The following is a 13942-nucleotide window of genomic DNA, read 5'->3' as shown; positions in this document are numbered from 1 at the left end:
TGTGATAGTAATTTCCACAGGATGCTTTCCGCTCGTGCTTTTCCATGCTTGTCAAAAGTGTGTTCTGCGCACAACACCCTAGAGCTGAATGTACACGGTTGTTCCATAAGCAAGCTTCTTCTCTACCTTCCTTCTCTGTGCCTTAGGTAGGATCAGGAATAGAACTAGGAAAAAAATCCTAAAAGTTAGTTCTTTTTTCAGCTTGTTTCTCTCCTTTGAGGGTTTGAAACCCATCTTGTTTAGTCATGCCCCCCTCCCCAATATAAAGGTCTATTGGAGTGTTGATCTACAACTATTAAGGGTTATGGAGAATATAAAAAAAATTGAAATTTTAAATTCTCTTTTTATTGTCATGGAGAATAATAAATTCAAAATTCAAATTTATTCCACTAAGCAAAACAATTCAATAGGTCACGTCAAATTCTAATATTAACAAGAAGTACCAAAAAGGCTGGCAGTCTAAAAGGATTCAAGCAACAAAAAACACTCAGGCAAAAAAGGGGTAGAACACAGAGAGATAAAATAAAACAAAGCAAAGCAGGGCAAAGTGGCAAAAACCTATGCACAAACTGACAATAATTTAGTGACAAACTCAAAAAAGCTTTTGCTTCACTGTTTCTACTTACTTTCAATGACTACTTACGATGTTACAGCAGTGAAGAAATCATCGGTAGAGAAGAGTGGATATGCCAATAAAAAGATCCCGGAGATTGTTTTTGAATTTTGTAAAATTTTTGATTAGAGTTACATGGCGTTTTACCTAACCTTATAAACGAGAAAAATATGCATGAATCAATGGTGTAGTCAGTGGGATGTGACTAATGGGATTTACTCTCAGGGTGGCCCGAGCATTGTCTTGTTCAACCCTCGTAAGTAGGGGGTTAGTTGCTTGCACGGGTAGGACCGAGAAGCGCAAGCACCTCTGCGCTCCTACCCCGAGGAATTCTTCGGCCAAAGTGTTGACAGTTTTACGACTGCGCTCCTCTGTCCGTTTCCCAGGAGTGATCTAGGGTGATATTTGCAGTTTTTTGTACTAGGGTAGCTAGTACAACAGTCCATCCATGAAGATTAGTACAACAGTCTTTTTAGTAACCTGTTGTTGCTTATGCTTAAATATTAAAATTATTTGATAGGTATCTAATATGTAGACCAAACGTCTAACTTAAAAGAAATAAGTAATTTATCGTATACAAATATCGAACAAGTATATTCTAATTTTATTTCAAGTCTACCAACGCATGTACAGTAGTTTTAAGAGGTCTAAAGTGTTTTGGTATCTTGTACTGTAAATTAAAAACATGTTGTTAGAAAATATCGTGAAATAACAACTTAATAGCAAAATAACAAGGTTGAATCAACGAAGTGCAAGTTAGTTATGATTATTATTTTCATGAATGGTATTTTGTTACATATAAATATGTGTTGTATTGGGAGTGGCTTACAATGAATCCAAAGCTTAGAGCTAGATTGCTAGCATCAGCTGATGTCGTTTGCGCAACTGCAGAACAACTTTCGATCTCCACAGAACGCCAACCTGTCGTGACAAATTTCCCTGCGTTATTTGCTAGTTTTTCATCAAATAAAGCTATTAAATACATAAAAATTACAAAATTGATTATCATATGGCCATTGGTCATTGATTAAATACTTTTGAATAACATTTTAAGAAAATAAACACTTTATAATGTGTGTGTGTTTTAGAAGACTGTTGGCAAGCTTGTAACATGACGTCCTTGGTTTTTTATTTTCTCTCCACTCAAGTCTAGCAGAAACATTTAGTTACCGTGGAACAGTCGACCGGAAAGGATTACGGTCCTTTAGTTAGTAAATTTTTAGTAATTTTCGTGTTTATATTGTTATTATCCCGGTCACATTCCAATATGTTGTTGAGGACAAAAAGATAGTGACACTAGCTATGTTATTTGTTACCGCGTGAAGGAAAACTAGTGTCATCAAGGTAGGATATACTGTAGTGACATATGTCATCTTCCTTAACCTAAATAGGTCTACCAATTGTTATTATAGGGCTGTGTTTTAGTATTTTAAATTGACTGTTGATACAACCAGGGCGACCCATTTTGACACAGGTGATTCTTACGAGCCTAATCAAGCCATTATAATTGTTATTTATAATCTCAAACTGATGATTACAACAACCAAATGGAGTCATAACTTAGGCCTAGCCTTGTGTCATTTTATCTTATCCCTTGTGTTGGTTTGTTGAAATGTCAGTCTTTATTCTCGCAATCATAATCATGGCTGGCCTAGCTATCAAAGTTAGATCCATCAAACAGTATGTAGGCTAATAGACTAAAGGCGCAGGGGATTACAGGCGAATAAATTAGGTATGTTTACGTAGGCCTAAATATTCTATCCTGAAGGCTTGAAGTGTAAAGACATTGATTGCTGTGGTTACGTAAGTAATGAGCAAGTTTTTAAAGCGATCACAATGTTCAAGTAACTTAAGTAATTTTTTGATGGTAGGCCTAGCCTATAAGAAAATTTGAGCACCGCGCTGAACCCATACTGTACAACACAGGCCTGAACTGTAACTTGAAATCACTAGACCTATTTACAAATCTTTCAGAATAATCCGAGCGGTGCGACTGGGTTGTAGTGAAGTATGATCGAGCCTTTCTTAAACATGATTTTTCATTCAACCCATTAGACCCACTCATATTCCTATCCACAATCAAGGCTCCCGTAACGACCAAGTCCAGATTCAGTGTTCAAACAAATATTTTTCACGATGATTTTCACAAAAATTAGATATTGCTTAAGAAAGCGATATGAGTTGATCTTACTAACTTATAAATAGGCCTAATGTTTTGTATGAGAATATTTTGTTTAGGCCTAAGTTACTATGCCATAAGACATGAAATTCATTTAACTAAAAAAACATACTAGGACCAACTTATTAAGTTAAAGAGGTAACAAAGAACTTAAAAGGCTAGGAATTTTAAATAAAATACAGTTTTACTTTCTATCCGTTGGAAAAGTAAGCTAGTCCACTCGAGATTTTGACCAGTATTATTGCGACTGTGAAGAATTTTGTTATGACCAGTAAACATTATTGCACCGCACATAAAATTAAAGATTAAGTGCTTTGTGGGTCACAGCCAAAGAAAAATTAAGAGGAATTCAGATCCTTGTTAAAATAAATCTGTACTAAATAAGACACTTTTTAAGCGCTGTTAAGTGTCCCTGTTTCCTTTCATGGTAAAATATGTAATTGAAAATCAAATTAAGCAGGAGGTAAGTTTAGCTGTTTTAAAGCAATCAAGTTTTATTTTCAAAACTTAGACATGACCTGAATTTATGATATAAAATACAAGTTTAAAAGCTTAAATTAGTTCACTTTCCTATAGGGAACTAATTGTGTCATCAATGATAACTTATAAAGTTTTACAAAGAGTTAACTTAAATAAAAGAATAAGTCAGCTAAATGCAAAATTTTGTTATGTGCTATGTTCACCTTATTCTGGTTACAAATTTTTGTCATATTTTACGCTGTCATACTTACTTGAATACCTGTCTTAAATTGTTGTCTTTTAATCTTTGACCGAAGTATCTCGTATACATAAGTTACCCTGACTTAGGCCTATATTTGTATGTAGGCTATAAGTTGTCTCCAGTGGCATAAAATTTAAGTAATCTTTAATAAAACAGAGTTGTATTTGGGGGTTTTGTTGAATAATTTGTTGCTCAGCATAAGTTATTTCTTTTTGCAAGATTTTTGAAAAATCAGATGTGTTTCCTTGGTTTTTCTCAAAATTAGAAATAATTTTCTTGTCCCCGCATTCAAAATTGTTTTATGTACCATAGGCCTAAAGCCATAAAGTGTTGGAGCAAGCAATATGATTAACTATTGATATTTTCTGATAAAAAAAACACACTGTACACAAGCTGAACAAAAAGATTTTCGTTAAGTATACTCAGGTTATTTTAAGTGCGCTAACTTAAGTACAACAGCAGTTAAGTTGTAATGAGATCACTGATAAACTATCTACTAAGTTAGTCCAATATTTCAACGGCTTGGATGCTAGCCTAACCTAACTTGACCGCTGGCCCTTTCTGTATGAAATAAAATTAGGATTAGGCTACAACAAGATTTTTTTATCTAGGATGTATCTTAAGCATTTTGTGATAGCTAACAGCAAGTATCAAAATTATTGAACTGATAAAAAACATGTTTTTCCGCCTTAGTTCATTTTAAACCATTTAAAATCAGTAAACACTGAATGAATGAAAAATAAAATTCGGTGCGGTGCCTAAACTAATAAATGATATGTGGGATACAGGTATTGGAAAAGACCTGAAATTAAGTTAGTGTTGAATAAACTAAAATCTAACTTAAGCCTATTTTATTTTTCCCCCATAAGGTTAGATTAATGATATTAGCCTAAATATAATAGTAATTAGGTATATTTTGATAAATGTTAAATAACCAACAGTTTTTGATTATTGTGACTTTTGTTTCAGAATCTTTGGCCCTCAACACAAAGTTTCTCACCATACGGTCTTTGAAGAATCTCTGGAGTCGCTAAAACTGAGAGAATTTCATCAAAACGAATTAATTCTGTGAAATTAAAATGAAGTGTTTAGCAAGTGCTAGTTTGTGCTTTTTGTTTACAAATTTGATTGTGTTTGCTAACGGACGGATACAGCCTGTTTACCTGAATCAGTTCGCTGTTTTCGTCCCATCTGGAGAATCCGATGCAAGTGAAATCGCCAGCAAACACGGATTCGACTTAATAGGCCAGGTATGTCATAGAAACTATGCATAATCAACTTAGACTTATTACATGAGATTGCTTTTAGAATACAACTCGTTGTTCAATTTGCCCTCTTAGACAATTGATTTATGTACCATGAAAACAGATTGGGTTTAGGCAATAGTTTTACCTTACGTCAACTTTTTACAACCTTATGCCGCACACGAAGCAGGGACATGTTATGACTTAAAACACACTAGGGACCTGTAACCTGACTGCCTATCAGCCTTAACCCGCCCTTACACAGCTAAATTTGAAAGTAGTTTAGTGCTTTTATTACAAAATATAAGGCGAAACTTAAATTCAAAGTAGTTAAATTTAAAGAATCCAGTGTGTTTAGAGTAGAGACCAAAGTCGTTCGGATTTGGGAAGCCAGCACGGTTTAAAAAAAATTTTTTTAAAAGGTTTATTTCACGGTTTAAAAGTTCGGCACTTGTATTATGTTATTTGACAATATTTGTAAAGAGATGTTTGTTGTTTGTAACATAAAATTGACTATTCGTTCATAATAAATCCTTGTAAAACAATTAATCGAGCCTGGATTCAACCAAGTGGATAAAAATACAATAGAATGACCTAACCTCCTCTAACCGTTCGGAGTTTGGACTGCTGTACCTTATGATTTATATATTTTTGTTTTTGTAAAGCTGATTTTGGCGTTTGTAAAATCCAAAACTACGGTAAAACCTCACTAACTTGACAATTTGTAGACTCAAAGGTTGTGAGTTTGGGGGTTGTCGAGTTATCTAGAACAATGAAATTTGTAATGGGTTTTAATGAATGAATACATAGGCCTAGGCTAACAGAATTATGTTTACATAACAGTGAATCCTCGATAACAAGCCACTTTGATAACGAATGTCACTTTTAAATCCCTTACTACGGTTTTTACCCCTAATCACATGTTATTGCAATACCTCGACAAGAAGTCAACCTTGATACAGTAGTCTCAGTTGCATCCGCAATTAGGCTACTTATTCAACTGTCATTTTGTTTCGGTCATTCTTCTCCTGTTAGTTTATTTAAGGCAATATTACAGTCAAGACTTTTTACTAAACCGCAATATCCTATAAATTTTTCATCGTCTATCTTGATGATCGTTACACACAGGAATGACACAAGAAAAACAATGATTTAAATAACTAGGTACTGTAAAACACTCTTTTTTAAAATCTTAAACACATACACATCACCACGACCATCAGCCGTCCGATTGATCCCAAAAACTGGTGGGAAGAAATCTGAAATTAAATGACTGACCCTAGCAGAGCGACTGACGGACCTGCGTCTGAATGCACCTTTCAATGCAGTTATACTAGACGTTTAGAACGGCTTTAGAAAGTAAAAAAAACTGCTTTGAAAATCAAACGCCTTCTTCTTCCTTTCTTTCATACGCTTCGGTAGCCCCCCTCGACAAGGTCCTAGAACTGCCAAACTGCCGAGAGTAGGCGATGACTATAAATCTGTCAATAGAAGTACACAGGCCTACCATTTGCGTACTTAAATGTCACTTCTCCCCTATGCTAACCATTCCCTAACAAATTTTTACATTAGGTTTAGAAATTGTATTACTTGTTTGTGATCAAATTTTAAGTGTTTGTTCAAAATGACTTATTCCAATCATGTTAACACCAATAATTAATCCAATTATTGTGTGCGGTAGCCTAAATTGACACCGTAGACACTTGTTTAATCCTTCACTGAACCAATCTTTTCAAGGTTAGGTCAGACAGTTAGTAGCCCTATAGGTTCCAACAGACCTTCAAAAGATAAGGTGTGTTGCTAGCCTAGTGGTTAGATATTGGTCGTCATTGCTGGAGGGGCGGGTACGATTCATGGCATATCCAAAAAACCTATGAGTTAAGACCGCTTGCCCTAAAAGTGTTGAGCACAGTGTATGCCTCCTGTAAAAAATGCCACTGGCGTAGACAACAATAAAAAAAAGAAACCGGTTATAAAAGGTAAATTACAAATTTTATACAAGGCCTACGGAGGTTATGTTTAATATCAGTTATCACACATAGAGAAACATGGGCTCAAAAAAAGTTGTAGATAAGAAACAGGCTTAGTCTATTTCGGTATTATTTTGTCAAAGTTTTCGAAGGATTTGACTTACATTACACAGTAGATAAACCAGGTTTTCTTGCCACCAAATTGCTTGATAGGTATTAACCACGCAATAATGTACAGCGACCACCAATGGTCTAGAAAATTGCCAAACGTTATAAATAAATATACTGTATTTGTAAATTAAAGCTGCGTCCACACTGGGCAAAAACTTTTCACTAACATTTTGTGATTTGCTAGCGAACATTCGATGTTCGCTTGGTGAGGATCTCTCGAAATATGTTCTAAGAGCGAGGGTAGGGGTAGTGTGTTGCCATTTTTGATCAGCATAAATGTTTGCTATTCTGTATTTAAGCAAACTTTTGTCATGTTCATTGAACGCAGCCCTCGTATTGCAGCCCTGCAGCCTGTTTCTGTGCGTTTACAGTAATTTGTGTGGTTTTTAGTAAGTTTGTAGGCATATCTTTATAATGAATAAAGATAAGTTTTTGTCATGGAAAAGATGGTTAGGCTACTTTAATTCAGTTGAATGAACAGTACAGCATACTGTGAGATTTACCAGAAGAAAACTATAAAATAAAGAATAGACTAAATGTCAGCTGAAGAGAAATTGGAGCTGATGTGGATTTTGTTAAGAAATAACTCCAGTTTGTTAGCGCTGCATAGGAAAGAATAAAAACATGTGAAATGTTTTTTACGAATATATCTTTCATGGTCTATATATTTGGTAATTGAAATACCAAATGGCTTTTCTTGCTGCCTTTATTATGTAGCCCTGGTTTGGGTTTCATTATTTTTCATTGATTGCGAATCCGCCATACACTATAGTTACGAAGGGCACTGCAAAAACCCTAGGTAAAGGTTTCTCAACATGCAACTACAAGGTAACTAATCAATATTTCAAACTTACTGATTCTGGAAATTCGTATTCAGTTTTGAATTTTCAAGACCTATTAATTGTACTAACATTAATAGGTCTTGAATTAACGAAATCTAAAATAAACATCGATCCAAAATCAGAGTTTGACATCCGGTTACAGTTGGGAGAACAGGCGACCAACTATCAAGTCCGCTCTGAAGTATATATTTGTATCATCTCCTTCTGTCTCTCCCGCCTCCGACGATACCTTTATTATACTGCAATGATGATTATGCTGCTATGATAATGTAGTATGCAGCAAAACCAACAGTAGGACAGTTAATTCAGACGCATTACGCACATCCAACTTAAACTGTGATTAGAGCAAACATAATTTTATATTGTTCGTCGATCAGCTCAAATCGCAAACGTTACTTTCTAGTTCAGCGTACAAATTATGTCCAACGAACATGTTATTCATGAACGTTCCACCAGTGTGGATGGCACCTTAAGAGTAGCAAATCTTAAAATATGGGGCTTTACATCTAATGCGACTACTCAGCGAGGAAACGTTGGTTTGATCCTGTAACATTAGTATATTGTAGAAAGCCACAAATGGTGGTAGGTTCAAACACTGCCAATCATTAATGGATTTTAGTTGCTTCTAACCAGGATTAGATGGTACTAAGCCCACTTAACAAGAGAAAATATAAGAAAACAGCCCCTGTGGCCTGTACCTACTGGAGATCATCTTCCATCAAAAGTCATAAAATGCATAATTTCCCTGTCATAGTTAAACCAAATGTTTATTTTTAGATGCAGAAAAATAGTTGATAGTGGCAATCTGAGCTGCCCTAGAAAATAACAAAAGGTCAATTCTTGTTTATTGAAATGCTAGAATATCTGCTGAAGACCCAATAATCAATCAGTGATTAAGTATGAATCAAGTAATTAGCATTTACATCACATCTCCGCTTTTATGTTTCCCTTAGCGTAAAACGTCTAATTTAAAACAATATAGCTGATATAGTCCTAATTAGAAATAAATAAAATAACTGTAATGAGGGTAACACAATCTTATTTTTCTTCTTATTTTAAGGCAGAAATTTTTCCAAATCTTCCAAAAAAGAGTTCGACAAATTGGTTACTAAATTCATTTTTATGCACTCTACTGTTTCTAGTTTTTCTTTACTGAGGGTTCTCTTTAGTATAGAATAGTGAATAACTCTTAAATTAAAAATGACCTCTAAACTCTTTATTACCCTGGGCCTAAATGTTAGAGCAACACCTAATTGGATTCAATCTTAAAAAATAATAATTAATAAACTACTGTAATAAAATAACAAGTATGCACAGATCGTGTTTAAACAATTATACTGTAATGAATCGGCCAAAAATTAAGAAAACCGCTGTATGCATTATTTTTGTCTTTTGCTCAGTTAGAAAAATATAACCGGAATATTATTCTTCACATTTATGGCTTACAGTTGTTTATAATATTCACTCACTATTTTAAAAATTCATTTAATAAATTATCTAATTCATACAAGAGACAAGAGACTAATTTGCTATATATTGTTTCACGAAGAGATATCCTCTTTTGCCCTTATTTGTACGAATTCAGGTGAAATGAGATTGGAATTTGTTAACTCTCTGTTTTGTTTACACGCCTGCGGTCCTCTACGAACTTCGTTGTGGTAAAAGAGTTCCAAACTTTGTTCACTTTCTTTGTAAATTATCAAATACCCTTTGGGAGTTTTAAGGTCTTTTCTTTATTTAGTTGGAATGGAAAGGGAAGGTCTTTACAAGCGTTTTTCCATTTACTGCCCCATTTACCGTAAGCTGTTATTTTAAAGCTAGTGTTGTGTATATCGATGGTGTAGGTATGAATTGTTTTAAGGTGGTTTTGGTTTTAGAGAGTTTCCCTTTTGGGAAGTAATTTCCGTAGGTGGCACAGTAAGAATAATTAATTAATTATGAAGTACTAGCTGCTGTACCTGTGCTTTGCAACAGGAAGATGACACGAAAGAGAAACATTTTGATCTTTACATCTGTTGTATAAAATAGTTACACATCTGCCAACGCTTTTAGAAACAAAATTCAACCTTAATGGCCTTTTTATAGAAACGTTTGTGGCTTTTTAATCTGGCCGTTGTAAAAACCGTCATTTCGGTTTTGATAAATTTCAAACCTTGTGTAGGCTTTTATGAGAAAAACCTACCAAATACTCGAATAACATTTTCACATACATGATTATTTATTACCGGTAGGTAATAGGCAAGCATGTTTCTTGAAAACCCTTTTTTCTCAGCTCATGTGCATTGCAGGGAGAATCTACGCATACTGTTAAAAGATATTTATCTATAGATGTGAAGAAATCCTTTAAAAAATTAAAATAGGCTAAAAAGTAAGCATTTTGAATTAAAAAAATTTACATGGGCCTTATTGGTTGCCATGCTGGGGACAAAAAAACTAGGAATTATAAACAAAAAATCAAAACAAATGGAAGAAATTCCAATCAAATGTTATAATTGCAGCGTGGGGTGAAAATAGAGAAGTCAGTATATTACATATTTTTGGTCGAGTTTGGAGGTAATAAATTAGCCATAAAGATATACAGGTGCATACAATCTGTTTAATATTCAATGTTCATCACCATTGGCCATTGAAATAAACTATGTAATATATTAAACTAATAGTGCCACAGAAACAGCTGATCTCAGTCAGTAATAAAGCTACTCAGATCATCTACTCCATTATCTTTGATTATCACTCAACTCACCTACATACAAGAGTATGTTTAATCTATGATAAAATGCAGTAGACCCTGTGGTCTTCATTAACTAGCCTAATAAATTAAAATCGTATAACTTTTTATAATCAACTTAAAATACGCTCCCTCAACGAAGTTATACAATAATACCGTACTTATTAAATAAAATAATATGGATTCTATGAGAATGATACTGTTCCCTGTCTCTGCATTTTAAACAATTATTTCTTCGTACCCTGAAAACCACAATAGTAAAAAAAATGATAAAAATTAAATTCAAGAACCAATATTTACGTTATCATGTTTTAAGTTGACATTAATTAAAAGGTTTCCGGATAAAAATATGTAAACCCTGTTGAAATAGTTGTCAGATCGGACTTGAAGCGGCCAATAATGCCGAGTAATTGGAGGGATAATGGACAGAAGCGGAACGCAGGAATTGGCATTTCAATTCCGTTCTTGTTCCCGCCAAATGACAAGTGAGCCCAATGGCGGGTAATTGCTGTACGCCGTCACTCCCTTAACATCTGTCCCTCCCTCTCTGTCAATTAACTTTATTATTCCCGCCGAAATGAAAACGCCGTATCGCGTCTCTTCATTATTTCCCCGCCATTTCGGAGAGAATATTCCTGATTACGCCCATTGTTGAGACAGCTCATCAGCTCCATTTCCGCTTCGTTACTTAAAGCTACAGCTTAGCTACGGTTTATCTGATCTTTCGCGACGTTTATTGAACGTTTGAATTTTGCCTTTTCTGGACGTAAGGGTTGATTTTTGAGTTTAGGTTACACGTATATTGGTTTGAAATTCATCGTTTCATGAATGTACAGCTACTAATTTTACAGATGCGGATTTTACGGTGAATAAGATTTGACTGGAAACAAGTTTTGCATTGTTGAGATGATAGCTTTGTTCCTGACTATGATCAGATGGATCTTTCACCAGGACCGCCTTAGGACAGCTTCACTGATCTTTCTAGCACCGAACTGACAACCTTACTCAGCTACCCAGTTTTAAATCGGTTCCATTCCGTAAATTAGCATGTGAATTAAATTTCTGCTGTGCTCGGTACAGTTGGCAAATTTTGAAAGATAGTCAAACTGAAAACACAACGCATAATACCTACTCTACACCCTTTTTGTACCCAGTAATAAAAACTAAGAAAGGTAAAAAGACTGTAAAGCAATTTCAGACTTACTCATTCTGTGAGTGACTTCCTTTGATAAAAATCGGCTACAACAGTTCTGATTGGTATCACTTCTACTTCAATGTCCAAAAGTCAATGCTACTCTCCATAGTCAAAGGCTATGCACTTTGTATGGACTATGGTGGTGTAACTGATGGATGTGTTCTAAACACAACACAATAGATTGATTGGTCCCGATTGACCAGGATTTCACAGTGATCAATGGAGTCAACGAGTGTCAATGGTTAAAGCCTTGGAAAATCTCACCTGAGCCGATCATCCTTTTGGCTGATTGCAGTTTTTGCCTGCTTTGATCACTCAAAGTATCGGATTGGCTCAGTGATTCCCTTGCATTTCAAAGGATGCCAGTGGATTTGTGATAACAACAGGTCTGTGTAGTGATTTACAGATTGTACAGAGCTAAATGAAGATATTGTATTGACTTCGATACAAAAAAGACTCTTAGTTGACGTTTGTGCTTGTATTACGTAGGTAACGGATACGTTTGAGAGTGGTGATGTCCACTAAATTATCTCGTTCAGTGTAGTAGGCTTCATTGTGCAGTGACTTTTGCCATAGTGTTAGGATAAACTAACGTGTTGTTTTTTTTTATCTAAATCATTTTAAAGTTTTAAACTAGGCTAACAAAAATTAATTTACAGTAAAAAGATGTATATAACGGCAATATGGGACTACCCCTTAACTCAATTTAAAAAACATAAGTTCAGGAGAAATAAACTTTTCCTCCAAAGATCTACGTATTTTGAACCGAAATTAACTGTTATACTAGTCCACTGTTATTGTCCACTGCTAATGTCCACTGTTATTAGTTGGAAAGTTAAAATGTTAATTTGGACGAATCTATTTAAAAAAAAAAATTAATAACAAATGCATAACCAAATAGAGGAAAAAAGCCAAGTGTAGAATAAAGTTTGTTAACTTCACAGTCAAATTGTATGTGAAATCGTAGTTTGTGAACATTAAACCACTGGTAAATAGTAAAAAATGGACAAATATCAGAAAAGGGTCCTTCGTGTTTTAGCTGTTTTCCAGGCCAAGATTCTATTATAAATGGAATATTTGTTACAAACATGTAGCTAAACACTGTCAAGGTTCGTGGATATTATATTTAAACAGAAACGTCCTCTAAACATTCTAGACACTCTTTATTCAATGTAAATTGACTTTGTTTGACTCATTATTGGCGTTCAGCAAACGGATTTCGCCCCATAAACCCAAGTTTAGATATGAAATTATATAAATAAGCACCAAAATTGATACACACACTAGACGTGTTGTAAGCTAGAATGTGGACATTTGCGTATATATACAGGATCGGTGATATATGTCTGCAGAGTGCAGACTGACCGAAACGCCAGCTGATTCATTAGTCAACAATCCTGACTAACGGCCAACCATGCAATGACAACTCAACCTCAAGTCATTGTGAAATATACGAATCATTAACACTACTCATAGCGTGGTCGGTTGAATTGTGTTATGTTGTTTTATTATTAGTAGAGTATTATCGTACTATACTCTAATGCGAGCTATGGTTGTTTGTTAGTCTGTAAAGATAATCCAGTAGAATGAAGAAGCATTTTAATATCGACCTTTTGGGTGGCCAAGTAGCCATGATTGGTTTACGAAAATGTCAAACTTGATCGGTAAAACGTTAAACGGGACAATAGAGTTAGAAAATCTCTCAATGAAATTTTACACTTTTTTGCACATAAAAAAATTTCATCCATCTTACCATAACTGTAAAACCTCCTTAGCGGAGATACGATAAACCAGGTACACTGAGAGAATAACAACTTAGAAAATGTCAAACTTGAGCGCTAAAATGTTAAACAACTCGAGCAATAATAAATGTTACAGCCATTGTAAGAAAGACGATAATAGCAGCGAGTTGAGCCTTTTACTTGCATATTAAAAAAGTTACAGACTTCCTAACCGCAGTTATTGTAAGGAAACCCGAGCCAGTTACGGCGGGAATTGCAGTTTATACTGTCGCGTTTCCGATCTAGTTCTCAACACTGAAACTATGCTGAATGCTGAAAGTAATTCTACTATTACTATTACACTATTACTATTACTATTACACACAGTTTTAGACGGTGTAATATGAGTAATAAACTTTAATTAAATTTTACACAATATATGATCACACCTAGTTTGTTTATGTTACAAATGTATGTATATGTGTTTTTGCCTTAAATTATTAAACTTGCAAGATATTTACAGGGTGCTCCCAAATTTTCTTTTCCCCTTTGTGTGTT

At 34.6% G+C, this 13942-nt stretch overlaps 1 protein-coding gene across 1 annotated transcript in view; it reads left to right on the top strand.

Annotated features, from left to right (window-relative positions):
• The first annotated feature begins 1792 nt into the window (after positions 1–1792).
• Positions 1793–13942, top strand: part of LOC129001929 (furin-like protease 2) — a 248324-nt gene continuing 236174 nt past the window's right edge. The window contains exons 1-2 of the mRNA XM_054429365.1: positions 1793–1957; positions 4483–4763. Of these exons, the coding sequence (XP_054285340.1) occupies positions 4593–4763 (171 nt within the window). The 5' untranslated portion in view covers positions 1793–1957; positions 4483–4592. The remainder of the gene's footprint in view (positions 1958–4482; positions 4764–13942) is intronic.

This window comes from Macrosteles quadrilineatus, unplaced genomic scaffold (genome assembly GCF_028750875.1).
Source record: "Macrosteles quadrilineatus isolate MER2022 unplaced genomic scaffold, UCM_ALF_1.0 Scaffold_9__3_contigs__length_116548681, whole genome shotgun sequence".
NCBI classification, from domain to species: Eukaryota; Metazoa; Arthropoda; class Insecta; order Hemiptera; family Cicadellidae; genus Macrosteles; species Macrosteles quadrilineatus.
This window is presented reverse-complemented; position numbering and strand designations above follow the sequence as displayed.